Genomic DNA, 16,963 nt, shown 5'->3' on the forward strand with positions numbered 1-16,963 from the left:
GCTTATGGGGCGGTTTTGTATTCTCGTTGGAGCTACAATACGCAATAGAGCCTCCATTAATTGGATGCGTGGTGTGAAGTGTGGCGCCACATTCGCACACTGCCAACCGCCGGCGCTATTTTCGGTAGACTTTTAACAAATATCGCCACCAAATTCATGGCTGCATACATTGGCGCTCGCAGTAAAAGATATAAAGGGAAGCGGTACGAGTGATGCTGCTAGCGATTGATATTCTAAACTACACTGGCGCCTTGCCCCTGCTGGTTTCATCTTACCAGAACGCTTCGTTCATTTGAACAATACCGTTCGCACTAGATTGCGAGAACGACCGACACAATTTCCATAAAAGATTGCTGTAAAAATCAGAGTGAACGCGGTTTAGCGCGAACGCTACGGTCACCGAACAAACACGATCAAGGTAACCACGGGGATATACTTCCCCGTTATACATTGGTGGACTAAAATTTTTTCTCGACGACGTACCAAGTAACTACCGCAGTACATCGGGCAGGCTGACTGAACACCTGCCAGTCGCACACAGCCGCTTGCCCCGCTGTACATCGTCCGAAAACATGGAACTCAAATCACGTGGTACCCATTCGCTGTCCAATCCCTTCTGCAACAGGCAGCGCGACAACGAGCGCGTTCGAGCTTCTGGTCCTCACGCTTGAGCATGAGCTGCTGCAAACGCGCGTACATTCAAAGTGCGCGTCAGGAATCTAATTGGCACTCACGGGGTTCGAGCAGGGGTCGCAAAATCCGGTACTCCCGGTCGAATATCCAGCGGCACCCTCGGAACTCGTAGTCGTAGCGGTAGTACTGCTCGAAGAAATAGTCGAAGCACACCTCCCAGAGGCCAAGCCGGCGGAACTTGCGGATGCCTGGGTTCAGGCCGTCCGAGATGAGCCAGTAGGGCGTGCAGAAGGCCACCGTCACAAACACCACGGCCACCAGCGCGGCCGCACAGCCCGCGAGCGTGTACTGGGACCGAGCGTCGCGCAGCGACATGCTGTCTCGCGGCACGAACCCCACAAGGCGCTGACGACGGTCACACGGACGACACCACGAAGTCGCGCAGACGTGTCTCGGCAACGAGCTGTAGCCGCCGCACTCGTAGCTTTCGCAGCTTTTTGCGCGCTCCGTCAAGCGACCGTTGAGGGAAAACTCGTCGCATGCCGCTGGCGCGAGGGAGAGAGCGCGGCTGCTGATCTCCCGCTGCCGCCCGGTTGCGGAGAAAGGGAAGCTCGAAGAAACAAGCCAACACAAGCGCGCCTCCTCCTCCGGGCAAAACTTGCTGTGGCGTAGCGCGTTTGCTGCGGGCGGTCGTCGCCTGACCGAGTTTGAACGGGTCCACTTTGTTGTTGTACGCCCGCTACGTTCCTCCTTCAGCGCGCACAAACGGCGCTGTCACCAGCGGGATGTCCAGCTCGTACTCGAAGCGGCCGAGTAGCGTACGCGGCGCGAGTGCTTCGCTGGCTGCGCCTCTGTTGTCCCACTATTTTTGGCGTCACATGCAGGCCAACTCGAGACCGGTTTCTCCTTCTGAGCGGAAACACCTCAGCGTTTACTGCAGAAGAAGCGGCACGTGATGCCCGGTCCCTGAACATATTACGAGGATAGGGTACTTGAGCCGGCCGAATGGGCAATACGGTTGCATCATCTACTTCGTCGGTTGAGCAAGCAGTTGGTCGCTATTACTATAAAAATACCTTATAGCGCCCAAATGGGGTACAGAGTAAGGGGAACGTGGGAGCTATGCACGAAATGTATACATACCAACCATGACTGAAAACACCTGATACAAAAAACGTAAATAATGTGAGCGCAGTATTACCAATTAACGTAAACTAAAACGGCAAATAAACTAATAAAAATACAGTTAGCATTAATAAAGTGAGCATACAGTGCAGCTACCATAACACTGCAAAGAAGCGTATATTCTAAACACACAAATAGACACCAAAAATAAAAATCAGGGAATAAAAGTGACACTAACATTTCACGTCGTGAACGTGGATTAGGCGCAATTGTATGGGTGCCATCAGTGGCGTAGCAACAGGGGGGGCCGGGGGGCCGTGGGCCCCGGGTGCAAGGGGCCAGTGAGGAGGGGGAGTGTGTCATATACGTCTGAAGACACCCCTCTTTCCGCCGGCTACACCCAGCGGGAGGGTGAGGGGGGGGAGGTAACAGAAGACCTAAGGGCCCCGGGTGCCATGTGACCTAGCTACGCCACTGGGTGCCATTCCCTTTTTCTGCATTGTGCGTAGAATGTTTTAAAGATATATTGATTTTGTGTCAGTTTGGCGTCTTTTTCAAGGCTTATTTTTATTTTCTATGTTTTATGTTCATTTCCCCATATTTTAAAGAAAGTCGCAGTTTCGCACGAAAGGCGAAGCATCGATTGCGATAGCAAATTAGTGAACAAGCGATAGGAAGTAAGGATAGTAGTTTTATCGGCCGTATGTACTTGTAAACATAGGCATACTAAATAAATTAACAAGCGTGGTGTCATGCGCGCACAGGCAAACATGTACACAGCTCACTGGATGGTAGCGAAAACTCGCTGTCGAAACGCTCCAGCGAGGAAACGCGGCAGCAGCAGCGAGCGAATCGACCTTTGTGCAGCCACTCGCTCAACGCGTGCTAAGTCGCGAAAACAGCAAAGCGCGGACTCTGTACCCGTCGCAGATGGCTTAGCAGCCCGGCAGGGCGGGCGTGGCCGCTAGGGCCGCCCGGAAAAACGCGCTCCCCTCCCTCCCTCCCCTCCCCTCAAAGCCTTGCGCGCGACGGAGGTAGAAACTTTCACTGCCAATAACAAGAATGGTGGGGGCGAAGCCCCCTACACGGCTCTTGACTGCTCCCTTACTATAGAAAAGAGACATTAAGCCTGTCCGCTATTCCGGCAAACGGGGGCGGTTTGGGCGGATTGCCGGATTTGCGGGGGCGTAAACAGGCCGCCATTGGAATCTGATCCTGGCAATGTTTAACGTTAGAACGTTATCTAGTTAGGCATGTCTAGCAGTGTTATTCGAGGAATTAGAGGGTAGTAAATGGGATATAATAGGGCTAAGTGAGGTTAGGAGGACAAAAGAAGCATATGCAGTGCTAAAAAGCGGGTACGTACTGTGCTACCGTGGCTTAGCGGAGAGACGAGAACTACGAATCGGATTCCTGATTAATAAGGATATAGCTGGTAACATACAGGAATTCTATAGCACTAACGAGAGGGTGGAAGGTCTTGTTGTGAAACTTAATAAGAGGTACAAATTGAAGGTAGTACAGGTCTACGCCCCTACATCCACTCATGATGACCAGCAAGTCGAAAGCTTCTATGAAGACGTGGAATCGGCAATGGGTAAAGTTAAAACAAAATACACTATATTGATTGGAGACCTCAATGCCAGGGTAGTGTTGTGCCATACTACGAGCACCACGTGGGGACCACGAGGCGACGCGAGCTGCCATACTACATGCACCACGTGGCTACCCCGAGGCGACGAGAGCTCCCACCTCTCCACGACGAATCAAGAATTCAATCAAAATGAACGTGGAGGAGCCCAAATGGCGAGACTAGAAATGAAATAGACTCCATACTCTGCGCTAACCCTGGCATCATACAAGATGTGGACGTGCTCGGCAAGGCGCTCTGCAGTGACCATAGGATGGTAAGAACTCGAGTTAGCCTAGACTTGAGGAGGGAACGGAAGAAACTGGTACATAAGAAGCCAATCAATGAGTTAGCGCCCCGCAGGGGCGTCTGCGGAAGCAGGCGTTTGGTGTGTTGCGACACCACGTACCCGAGCACACGAGGGTTGTACCCTGCCTCGTTTAACCGTGCGTGGCTTAGCCGTGTCCGGGGAAAAGGGGGTCGTGGGGGTTGAGCCGATGCCGGGTGTACGGACCTTTAAGGTCCCCGGGCGGAGGCAACACACCTCTTTGGCCTCTGCTTCACGTAGACGGCACCCCCGGACTGACCCACCCGGGGGAAATCGGTAGTTGCCTTTTCCTGTTTCTCTCTCCCTACTGCCTTCGTCTTTCCCTTACTTTCCACGTTTCCAGTCTCCTGCTCACTTCTTTGTTTCTTCCGAACTTCCTGGCAGCAAGGGTTAACCTTGTGTTAGTAGCCAACCTTGGTTATGTCATATTTTGTTATAGTGGCAACGCACAGCTGGCGTTTGCAGGCCCTGTTTTTCAGGCCCTGCAGCGTCCCCTTGTTGGACTCCATGGTGGGTGGCTAGCATTGCTGCCGAAAACTACACGTCTACACATGGCTACTTCCTTCCCTCCACTACCTGATCGCCCTCAGAAAAGAGGGCGCACCGAAGATGTTTTCCAATTTTTCGGACGCCAAGTCCACACCTTCCCCCGTTTTCATGTAGTACACTCTCAAAACCCAGGCAATTGAACTAGTGCGAACAGTCTCACCATTTCTTGTTTCGAAGTCGTTAACAAAAATTTTTGGTCCAGGATATAAGGCGTCGAAGATGGCAAGCGGCGATCTCCTCTTGGAGCTCCGCGATCAGAAGCAGTATGAGAAACTGTCAAAACTAGTGTCTTTTGGGGAAACCCAAGTAATCGTAACCCTCCACCATACTATGAATAACACCCGTGGCGTAGCCTCAGATGATGATCTTTTGGAGTTAACTGAAGCGGAACTCCTGGAGGACTTCAGTGAACAGAATGTGATCAATGCTAAAAGAATTAAGATGAGGCGAGATGGCAAAGAAATTCAAACGAAGCACCTGATAATTACCTTCGGTTCAAGTATCCTGCCTGAGTCAATCGAGGCAGGGTATATTAAGCTCCGCGTTAGGCCATATGTGCCAAACGCCCTGAGATGTTCCAAATGCCAACGTTTGGGCCACAGCTCGCAGAGCTGCCGAGGCCGCCAAACCTGTGCGAAATGCAGTGCCCACGAACACACCTCTGAAGCTTGTGAGAACTCTCTCCACTGCGTGAACTGTGATGGGGAACACGCCGCGTACTCGCGGTCCTGTCCATCATGGAAAAAAGAAAAAGAAATAGTCACAATCAAAGTTAAGGAAAACATCTCGTTCAAAGAGGCACGTAGGCGGGTAGCATACCTGCCAAAGAAAAGCTTTGCCGAAGTGGCGCGTCAGGGGGCAGCGTCACAACGGCCTCCGGCGGCTGTCCGACCCAGAAGCAGTGAGTCGGCAGTTACGCCGTCTGCCCCCATGGTGGTTGCAGCTAGCGCTGCTCCGCCAACCGAGCAGAAGCCGATCGATCCCGAACGTGGGTGCAGCAGAGGCTGCCCCAACCTCCCCGGCCCCTTCCAGCGCTGGCAACAGCCGGCGCCGCCAAATCCCTCAGGGAGCCCCATCGAGCTCCGGGCTAGTGGGCGCAAGGGTCTTGCCCTCCCAAGGCGGGACTCTCTCCGAAAACTTGTCGCTCGCAAGAGCACGTGTCTGGAGCCTCACTAGAGGCAATGGACACTACACCTGTCTTCAAGGCGCACCAAACGCCCCAGGAGCGGCGAGGCACCCTCGAATGCCCCAGGAAGGGCAAAACCCCGGTTACAGGGCCTCGAAAGAGCTATGTAATCTAAGGCATCACTTCCGTTTTCGTACACACAGCACAAATTTACTTTTAAAATGGATGCACAAATTATTCAATGGAATGTCAGAGGTCTTCTTAGGAACCTCGATGATGTGCAAGAACTCATCCACAAGCACAATCCAAAAGGGCTGTGTCTACAGGAAACACACCTAAAATCACAACACACAAACTTTCTTCGACAGTATGATACTTTTCGCAAAGATCGCGATGATGCAATCACATCATCGGGCGGTGTAGCAATTGTAATGCAAAACAACATAGCGTGTGAACGTTTACAGCTACGAACGGCCCTTGAAGCAGTGGCGGCTCGAGTTGTTTTCTAAACAAACTAACCACTATTTGCTCGCTTTATGTACCCCCCCCCCTTACAAACTTAGCAAACATGAATCCCAGTCCTTTATAGATGAATTGCCAGAACCTTATATTGTTCTTGGCGATTTCAATGCACACATGCACAACTACCTATGGGGTGACCCTCGTATAGATGCGCGAGGACGACTTGTTGAACAATTCCTTTTCACTTCTGGTGCGTGCCTTCTGAATAAGAAGGAACCCACATATTACTGTCTTGCCAACAAAACCTTTTCTTCAACTGATCTCAGCGTAGTTTCTCCTTCTATTCTGCCTAAACTCGAATGGGAAGTTGCAAACAATCCTTACGGAAGCGGCCACTTCCCCATACTGCTACAAACACCTAAAGAAAACGAATATTCACCACAGGTTCCTAAGTGGAAGATTGATACAGCTGACTGGGAGAAATTCCGAACTCTCAGTAGTATTTCATGGGATGACATGTCCTGGTTAGGAATTGATGCTGCTGTGGAGTATTTTGCAGCCTTCATAATAGATGCCGCATCTAAATGTATATCACAAGTAAATGGCTTGGCATGCAAATGGCGTGTCCCGTGGTGGAACGACGACTGTAGGATCGCTCGTAAGAAACAGAACAAAGCATGGGGGTTGCTAGGGGCCTATCCCACTGCGGAGAATCTGTTTAAATTTAAGAAAGTGAAATCGCAAGGCAGGCGAACACGCCGACAGGCTAGAAGAGAGAGTTGGCAGAAGTTTTTATTCGGTATCACCTCGTATACAGATGAGGCCATAGTCTGGAACAGGGTTAATATGATAAAAGGGCGACAAACACATTCACTTCCTTTGGTAAACACACAAGGTGAAATACTGAAAGATCAGGCAGACTCACTTGGCGAACACTTTGAGAGCGTGTCGAGTTCAAACCATTATTCGCAATCCTTTTTGAAATACAAACAAATAGAAGAATGTAAGCCAATAATACGAAAATCCATACAGAATGAACCTTATAACCGGCCTTTCAGTATTGCTGAGTTGAGACCTGCCTTGAACACATGCAAAAGCACTGCACCGCGACCTGACAGAGTCATGTATGACACGATCAGAAACTTACATGCTGACACACACTACTAACACTTTTCAACGCTATTTGGGCTACGGGATACCTCCCATCCACATGGAAAGAAGCTTTTGTGGTCCCTTTTCTTAAGCAGGGTAAAGACCCTTCCTTGGCGGCAAGTTCCCGTGCGATGGCTCTTACAAATTGTCTTTGTAAGCTTTTTGAAAAAATGGTTAACCGCAGACTTATACATTTCCTTGAACTCAACAATATGCTCGATCCCTATCAGTGTAGCTTCAGAGAGGGACGAACGAGAACCGATCATCTTGTGCGCATTGACGGAAATATCCGTGATGCATTTGTTCATAAACAGTTTTTCCTATCAACGCACATGCACATAGCACATGGAGAAAGCGTATGACACAGCATGCCGTTACGGGATCTTGCGAGAGTTGACGGGAATGGGCATCCGTGGAAATATGCTGAACACTATTGAAAGCTATTTGTCAAATCGTACCTTCCGGGTAAAAGTCGGTAATGCACTGTCACGTCCTTCCACGCAGGAAACTGGTGTACCCCAGGGAGGCGTGCTCAGCTGCACTCTCTTTATCGTTAAGATGAACACACTACGTGCTTCACTACCACCTGCCATTTTTTATTCCGTATACGTAGACGATATACAAATAGGCTTCAAATCCTGCAACCTCACAGTATGCGAAAGACAGGTACAGCAGGGCTTAAACAAGGCGTCCAAATGGGCAGACCGAAATGGATTTCAAGTCAACCCCCACAAAAGTTCTTGTGTTCTCTTCACAAGAAAGAGAGGCCTGGTCCCAGATCCTTGCGTAGAACTGGGCGGACAACAAATTCCTGTAAACAAAGATCACAAATTTCTTGGTGTTATACTTGACTCCAGGCTTACTTTCATTCCTCACATAAAGCATCTTAAGGAAAAATGTCTCAGAACAATAAACTTACCCAAAATCCTATCCCACACAACGTGGAGTAGCGACAGACCGTGTTTATTGAATATTTACAGGAGCCTAGTTCGATCACGGTTAGATTATGGTGCCGTAGTAAATCACTCGGCCGCACCGAGCGCGCTTAAGATGTTAGACCCCGTTCACCATCTTGGTATCCGTCTGGCCTCTGGCGCATTTAGGACAAACCCTGTTGAAAGTCTATATGTAGAGTCAGATGAGTGGCCGCTCCATCTTCAGAGAGCAAACATCAGCTTAACGTATTTTCTCACGGTTCGCTCTAATAAGGAACATCCGTGTTTCACAACCGTTAACGACTTGACGTGTGAAGCACTTTTTCATAATAGACCCCCTATGAGACTTCCTTTGTCCTTGCGTGCAAGAAAACTTTGCACGGAAATGGACGTCCCAGTTCTCGAACATCCCTTAATGCCTCCAGCTAAGCTAGAACCGCCCTGGGAGTAGCAGGTGATAGACTGTCATATATCCTTTGTGGAGGTCACAAAGCATGCTCCTGACCTGGAAATTACTATGCATTTCCGTGAACTTCAATCGAAATACTGCTGTTCCGAATTCTACACAGATGCATCAAAATCACATTCTGGTGTATCTTATGCTGCTGTTGGTCCCTCTTTTTATAAGTCTGACGTATTGAACCCTTCAACAAGTATCTTCACTGCAGAAACCTATGCTGTACGGTCTGCAGTAAAACATATAAATAAATTAAAACTCGAAAGAGCAATAGCATTTACAGACTCGTTAAGACTTGTAAAAGCGTTGAACTATTTACAAAAGTTTACAAATCCGGTTTTCATTGAACTTTAGTCCCTCTCATGCAGCATTTATTTATCATATAGACATGTAATAATATGTTGGGTACCTGGCCATAGAGGCATCGAGGGTAATGTACTAGCTGACAAAATGGCCACATCACACACGCCATGTGCACTAACCACTTTTTCTACGGCTGCTGTCCCTGTCACAGATCTGAAGCCTTTCTTAAGAAAGAAACTGCGACAACACTGGCAATGCATGTGGGACGCAGAGATAAATAACAAATTGCATGTGATAAAGCCACAGTTAGGTTCTTGGCCCTCCGCAACAAAATCACGGCAAACAGATGCCCTATTCTGTCGTCTCGGTATAGGAAACACATTTGGGACCCATCATTTTCTACTCACTGGAAATGAACCTCCAACCTGTGGCAGATGTGATGAGAGGCTGACCGTGCTTCATGTCCTCTTGGAGTGTCCGGAGGCCGAAGCTGAAAGAAAGAAATATTTTCCTCTGGCATACCGGTATTACATCCCTCTACACCCGGCAATGTTTCTTGGACACGAACCGCTATTTAACACAAAAGATGTCCTCGGTTTCTTAAATGATGTTATCTTACATGTTACAAGTCTATTTAATTCGTAGAGTATCCTCGTTCTAGAGGATGCCCCTGCGAGAACTGTTTTGCATAGCACATGCCTCCAGGCCCTTGTGTTCAAGGGCTCTAAGGAGGCAGTAGTGCTCTAGCAAATTTTAGAACCAGATATATTCTATACATCGTATCATTCTTTTCAAATACATCCTAATCTTCATAGTAGACGTCACATGTCACGGCCATAATCTTATTATACAGATTTCACGTAATTTAGAGCAACTATTTTAATGCCCCTTTACAGCCACGTCACACCAATTTCATAGAACTCATAACTACACTGCGAATCCATTACAAACGGCATGGCGCTCTTTGGCCATACACGGCCCTTGCGCCATTAAACACCAAACATTCCATTCATTCGTTCATTCATTCAATGAGTTAGCGGTGAGAAGGAAACTAGAGGAATTCCGGATCAAGCTACAGAACAGGTATTCGGCTTTAACTCAGGAAGAGGACCTTAGTGTTGAAGCAATGAATGACAATCTTATGGGCATCATTAAGGAGTGTGCATTAGAAGTCGGTGGTAACTCCGTTAGACAGGGTACCGGTAAGCTATCGCAGGAGATGAAAGATCTGATCAAGAAACGCCAATATATGAAAGCCTCTAACCCTACAGCTAGAATAGAACTGGCAGAACTTTCTAAGTTAACAAACAAGAGTAAGACAGCTGACACAAGGAACTATAATATGGATAGAACTGCACATGCTCTCAGGAACGGAGGAAGCCTAAAAGCGGTGAAGAAGAAACTAGGAATAGGGAAGAATCAGATGTATGCGTTAAGAGATAAAGCCGGCAATATCGTTACTAATATGGATGAGATAGTTTGAGTGGCTGAGGAGTTCCATAGAGATTTATACAGTACCAGTAGCACCCACGACGATAATGTGAGAGAGAATATATATTCTAGAGGAACTTGAAATCCCACAAGTAACGCCGGAAGAAGTAAAGATCGCCTTGGGAGCTATGCAAATGGGGAAGGCAGCTGGGGAGGATCAGGTAACAGCAGATTTGTTGAAGGATCGTTAGAACATTGTTCTAGAAAGACTGGCAACCCTGTATGCACAATGCCTCATGACCTCGAGCGTACCGGAATCTTGGAAGAACGCTAACTTAATCCTAATCCATAAAAAAGGGGACGCCAGACTTGAAAAATTATAGACGGATGAGGTTACTGTCCGTTGCCTACAAAATATTTACTAAGGTAATCGCAAATAGAATCAGGAACACCTTAGACTTCTGTCAACCAAAGGACCAGGCAGGATTCCGTAAAGGCTACCCAACAATAGACCATATTCACACTATCAATCAGGTCATAGAGAAATGTGCGGAATATAACCAACCCTTATATATAGCTTTCATTGATTACGAAAAAGCGTTTGATTCAGTCGAAACCTCAGCTGTCATGGAGGCATTACGGAATCAGGGTGTAGATGAGCCATATGTAACATTACTGAAAGATATCTATAGCGGCTCCATAGCCACCGTAGTCCTCCATAAAGAAAGCAACAAAATCCCAATAAAGAAAGGCGTCAGACAGGGAGATACGATCTCTCCAATGCTATTCGCAGCGTGTTTACAGGAGGTAGTCAGGCAACCACTTGCCTTTTGGTCTGCGCCCTAACCAACTGTACCATACGTTGTCTGAATAAACCCTTTGACTTTGACTTTGACTTACATCGCACTGTAGTATGAAGGATAGGTTATAATCCGTAGCTCTCAAAGTGGGTTGAGAGGTTAGCGCTTTCTTTAAAGCCAGGAAAGAATCCTCCTTCATCGCGTTCCACTGTACCTTTGTCGACTCTTTTCTCCTTAAGCTATGGGTTAGGGGACTGGCGACATTGAATAATTGGGTACATAGTGCTGGTAATGATCCAGCGAGTCTGAGAAATGCGCGGATGTCGGTTTTAGTAGTGGGTCGGCGATAGCTGTCGATGGCGGCAAGCTTTATCTCATGAGACCACCGGTACTCTACACAAATGTCCCCCGACAGACACGAAGACAACTTTCCCTGGTGTGAAGATACACCGACACTCGAGCACATCCCATACGAATGCCCCAGGCGCCCGGTACACGCCGTCTCGCCGCTAATTACGGACTCCCTCGCCAACTGGTCGTGGGAGGCGCGACTCATCGATCTGGACTTGGGAAGCCAGCTGGCGGCCCTCGACCAGGCCCGGCGATCCACGGAAGCCGGTGGGGCCCTGGAATAGGGGCTCAGCTTTCAGCACACACCCCTCAGCTTTATGTGTGAATAGAGTTGTTGTTCTCCTTCTTGCCAATAAGATTCCCAAGATACTCCACCTCTGATTTGCCGAACTGACATTTCTCGACTCTTATAGTGAGCAAAGCGTCGCGTAATCGCGTCAAGACGTCTCGGAAGTGTCCCATATGTGGTCTTCCCAACTGTACGAGAATATCGCAATATCATCGAGATATGGAACCGCGTAGTCCTCTGCCTCTGGGGAGCACACGACCCATAAGCCGCGTGGAACAAAAGGGCGCGTTAGTGAGTCCAAAACTCATGACTAACGGTCGAAAAGTCTTTAAAGGGGGGATGAACGCGGCGTATTGACTGGCTCGTTTAGTCAAGTAGCCAAGTAGTCAAGCTCTGCCAGTAGCCGCGTGTCAGATCGACTGTAGAGACGTACTGGGCTCGGCTGACTGTTTCCACTCTCTCTTCTAGGTTGGGAATAAGGTACAGCTGGACTCGTGTGACTGCATTCAATTTCCTATAATCGATGCAGAGCCTCGGCTTTTTTGGGTGTGTCTCTACTAGTATGAGAGGCGAGGTATACTCGCTCTCGGACGGAACACTGAGAGCGATATCCAATGTTCTCTGAATTTTGCGTGCGAGTATTATTATTATTTTGTTTTTGCTTGGCCGAAACTCGGTAAGATCGGGAGCGAATTGGCTCGTTGGAAATTAATTCAATGTTGTGTTCCACTAAGTTGGTTTATCGCAGCCTATCTACGAACGCCTCTCTGGATTCCACAAGTAGCTGTTCAAGCTCCTGGCTTTCTTCTTTATTCAGATCGAAACTATAGGTGACCCTGTCTAGTAGGACGGAGAGAGTGACTGTGGTTCCGACGCTTGTCCGGGCATAACGATGTCTGTCTCTAGTTCTTCGGGGATATTCAACGCGAGTTGGACCCCTGCTTTTCGCTGGCGGTAAGGCTTCATCAAAATTGAATCGTAAATCTTTACCTGTTTTCTCCTACCAGGCAGCTTGATCACATAGTTCACATCTATGATACTATGTGATCACATAGATCACATAGTATCTGACAGCTTCTGTGATGCCATCGCAGGGTCCTCCCACTGAACCGCGAGCTTGTTAGTTAAGAGCATTGTTTCGTATCCCTCAGAAAAGAAACGTTGCCTCCGCGTTTTTATCGTACAGACGTTTCGCCTTCAACTGCGCCGAGGTCATGTTCGCCTCCACGAGCTCCTTACAGGTCTGGAGCCTCTGGAGTAAGCCCAGCACGTACCCAATGACCGTGGGATCATCCCCCATTACCTCCCAAGATTCTTGCAATATGTGAAAGGGTGACCTAAATGGAGGGGGGGGGGGGGTGGACCTCCCGTAGCCGAGTTCGGCGGGACTAAATCCGGTGGTCGCGTGGGGATACCGACCTAAGTGCGAACATTGTGGCGGGCAAACACGCCTCCCAATTTCTTTTTTCTCATAGCATGGTGCTCGTAAGACTCTCCTTAGGACGGAAAGCCACATGCTTCGACGGAATTACTCTATGGATGCCGGACGTACGCAGCTGTGTATTATTCGAATACCACATTTTTCCAAGAACGTTGTGGTGAGTGTGCTAGTAAATACACTGCCCTGATTACTTTGCAACTCCGCCAGAACACCCACTCGCGAGAACACCGATAGGAGCCCATCAGCAATGTTAGCCGAGGTGAGAACTTTCAAAGGCACCGCCTCGGGGAACTTCGTGGCGGGGCATATCATGGTCAATATATAACGGCACCCCGAGTGCGTTATCGGCAGTGGACCCACTACGTCCACGACCGGCTGGTGGAAGGGCTCGGTAATGAGCGCCACCAACTTTAAAGGTGCCTTCCGCTGGTGCCGTGTTTTGCCGATTCTTGGGCAGACGTCACAAGATTACACAAATCTCTCGACGTCCTTGAAATAAGTCGGCCGATAAAATTCGCTCAGTTGGCGAACTTTCGTTTTATTATTGCCAAGATGGTCCACCCAACCATTCCCGTGACAAAGCTTCAGTATTGTCACGTGGTAGTGACGGTGAAGAAAGAAGCAATAACACAGTAGTAATACTGTGAACAAGAAAACTAATTTTTATTGGGCGAACCTGTGCCCACAAAAACAGGCTACACTTATAGCACAACGATAGCGGCGAACACGGTCGGCGATCGTCGAAAAAAGTGATCAGCGGGTCAAGCGCGTCGGCTTTTATAGAGCAGTCGTCGAATGTTCCAGATTAATCGTTCGGACCCGTGTGCCTTCCACAAAGTTCTACACCATTCGCGTTACGCGATGAAATCAGATAACACAAGGTTCGGCGACAACAGACAGCCGGGTAGAAGCATCGATAACTTTCCAGAAACATCGGATACATTCAGGCGCGTCCCTCGCTGTGCGATTACAGTTGTCAAGCGGCGAAACGTGGTCGCCCGATAAAGATAAGTACACGTGTCAGTATTTTGGCCCGATACCATTGTGGGACAACAAGCTCGTCATAGCACACTCTGTTCGAGACTTCGTACTGAAGGCAAGAGATGCCTACGCGACGGCGAAAAACCACGTTTTTCTGTGCTTGGCCGTTCCCTACCGTACTGTTTAATTACCGAAGCGTTTCGTCCTCGGTTTGTTCTGACGCGATGAGCCTTGGGCCCAGTTTCAACAGTTCTGGGATGCCGTCCAAATAGGGAAGCACCAGAAAGGGTTTCTGTTCCTTGCTAATTTCTCTAGGGAGCCTCGAACTATTCTCGTCTTCACCCGAAACGCGTACAAAATTTGTTGGGGTCCTTATTTGTTCGAGTGTCTGTGCTTCTTTGTTTTCTGAATCACAGAGCTGCGTTTCGATCTCTCTGGCCTTGGAACGTGTGAGAGCCTGTACTGTGTATTCGTCAGAGCTCCACACCTCTTTCTCTCAACATCTGCAGTGAATGGTTAGAACAAAGGTAACCATACTACTTTGGTAAACTTTGTGACACGGCGGCTTCTGTTTCTAGCTCACCGAACGCACCATTAATGAGTACCCTTGCCATTGGCAGACATACACTATCATCTTGTGCTACTTGCCTAATCCATGCGCATTCACCCATGAGCCTGTCCGCGGGCAAGTACGAGTGGTGTATCTTGTTTATGGTAGCCGCTGAGTCACAGAGAACATGGCAGGTTTGGCCATTTATGGCCATGTTTTGTAAGTAAGGCTTTAGCAGCCGAATGTTGTCGTCGTTGTTGGTTAGTGATGAAAAAGCTACCTTTTTCTTGCGACAACCAATCGCCAAATACCTGGTTTCGTGGCACCGAAAGCACACTGTTAGTTTCTGTGCCTCGAATGCTCTAGCCCGCTTCTTCTGCTCCCCTATTTCCCTACCTGAGCGCGCACTGCTGGTCAACTCTTTGTGCTGATCCATTTCGTTCGCCCCTTTTTGTGCCTGCCTTGCTTGATTGCTAGGGGCGCTTAGCAGTTTCCAGATACGTTTTCTTTGCAGCTCTCCTGCGTTCTTTCTCCTCCCCTCCTCTGAGACTGAATTCTTCGGCAAGTTCCGCGGTGCGCTCTAGGTTCCTATTCCCTGGCTAGTCCAATACTCACAAGCGTGCGTCCTAGTTCAGTCCTATCAAAAACTGTTCAATGCATATTAACTCGACAACCTTGTCATGGTCTCTGAAAACTTCTTCGCCCTTGAGCCATTCCGTGAGGTTGCACTTCATGCTGTACTTAAAGTCGGTCAATGACTCTTCGCTCTGTTTGACATTACTTCTAAAACGCCGGCGTATGGCTTCGGCGGAGAGTCGGTTTCTCTTTAGCAGCGGACTTTTTTACTTTGTCATAATCAGCTGCCTCTTTTGAGAGTCGAGCAAGCACTTCCGCTGCTTCACAAGCGGAGAACGGTTAGTAGGACTTCAGACCATGTCTCACGTGGCACTTTGTCTTCTCAGATTCTTTTCGCCCGTTTTAAAAAAGGGCTAGCAGCATAGGCGCCGTCTAAGGGGGGTTCCGAGGCCCGAGCCCCCTGCGAAGTTTTCTGGGGGGGGGGGGGGTGCTGGGCATCCCCGGGCGATGCCAAAGCCCCTCTCTCCCGCACACACTTAAAGTGCCATTACCAGAGCTTTATCACCCGCATCATTTGAGGTTTCTTCTGACTCTCCTCGACCTTGCCATTTGAAATTTTAATGGGGCTAAAAGCTTACTGCATCATTGATGGCGCTGATGTGCGCGACTTTTAATTATTACTTTCACTTCATTTCTGCAAATTCTGACAATGGGAGGACACATGCCTTAGAAGCACTAGCGGTGGCTGCCTAATCCGTATTTTCTCACTTCACTATTGTTTTAAATTTCCACTGTAAACATGATGCACATATACAGTATATTTAAATATACACACAGGACAACATTTAATATGTCTTTAATAGAGATAGAGGTAGCCAATTAACAATTCTTTCTAAAGGTATCGAAAGCCTATGCCTAGAGAATGAACGTATTGCTGTGTGTTCACAGCGTTTCAAATTGCTTTGCGTGCTTTTTAGATCATGAAAAAAACCGAGAGACTTCAGTGACCTCTTCGGCAGAGTCTTTTATCAATGGCATGCGAAATACACGCGAATGTTATGTGTCTCAGTATTGTTTCTTTTTCCAGTAAGCAATGCTAACGACTCATGAAAATAAACATTTCTAGAGAGAGAGAGAGAGAGAACTTATTTGAATGAAGGCAGAGAAGTCAGCCTGAGCTAACGCGCCTGCTACTCTGCACAGAGGGAGGGGGAACGGGGACATAAAGGTATGATGAGAGATGATGATGAGATAGAAATATGGATACGCAACGGTGGAAGCAAGTTCAACATTCTGAAAATAAACATTCAGAAAGCTCATTCATAAAGCCACTATATGGTTCCGTATCTCGTCAGTAGTCATCAATTCAAGTGAACTTAAAGGCGCTAGGACGAAGCTGGTGTGTGGGCCTCCCCTGCGGGAGCAGCACAAGCACCAAACAAAAGCTTTAGAGCATTTAAAGAGCTGCGATAAGAGGCTCCAGCACGGCGAAAACCTGCAGCGCACTTTTAGTTGCCCGATTCTGGAGATCACCGAGAATCACGCGCATAGACTCCACCAGGTGCTTCAGCATTTCCTGCACGCTCTCCTTCTCATTGTGTTCATCTCCTTGCTAGCCTTTAGTGCCACCGGTTTCATTGGTCCTATCATTCTTGGCTTCATGGCGCAGAGGACCACTAGGGCCCGCTGGCATGGCCGTCGGCCTGGAGGGCAGCAAAGGCCATTCCGTGTCTGTATCAGCCGTTAGAGGTGAATGTTTGTCGCGTGCTGTTATCGACCTAAAATTAGCACTGGGCGTCGTTACCGTCCTCGATGCACGGACAGGCAGAGGTGGTCGTGGCGCC

General features: G+C 48.5%; 2 protein-coding genes across 2 annotated transcripts in view; one reads left to right on the top strand and one right to left on the bottom strand.

Moving 5' to 3' along the window:
* LOC135908171 (uncharacterized) overlaps positions 1 to 1,201 on the bottom strand; it is an 85,344-nt gene extending 84,143 nt beyond the window's left edge. Inside the window, exon 1 of the mRNA XM_065439923.1 lies at positions 735 to 1,201. Within this exon, the coding sequence (XP_065295995.1) occupies positions 735 to 1,008 (274 nt within the window). The 5' untranslated portion in view covers positions 1,009 to 1,201. The remainder of the gene's footprint in view (positions 1 to 734) is intronic.
* LOC135900526 (uncharacterized) overlaps positions 1 to 16,963 on the top strand; it is a 1,275,659-nt gene that overhangs the window by 1,078,960 nt on the left and 179,736 nt on the right. The window lies entirely within an intron of this gene.

The sequence above is a fragment of the Dermacentor albipictus genome, chromosome 3 (genome assembly GCF_038994185.2).
Source record: "Dermacentor albipictus isolate Rhodes 1998 colony chromosome 3, USDA_Dalb.pri_finalv2, whole genome shotgun sequence".
NCBI classification, from domain to species: domain Eukaryota; kingdom Metazoa; phylum Arthropoda; class Arachnida; order Ixodida; family Ixodidae; genus Dermacentor; species Dermacentor albipictus.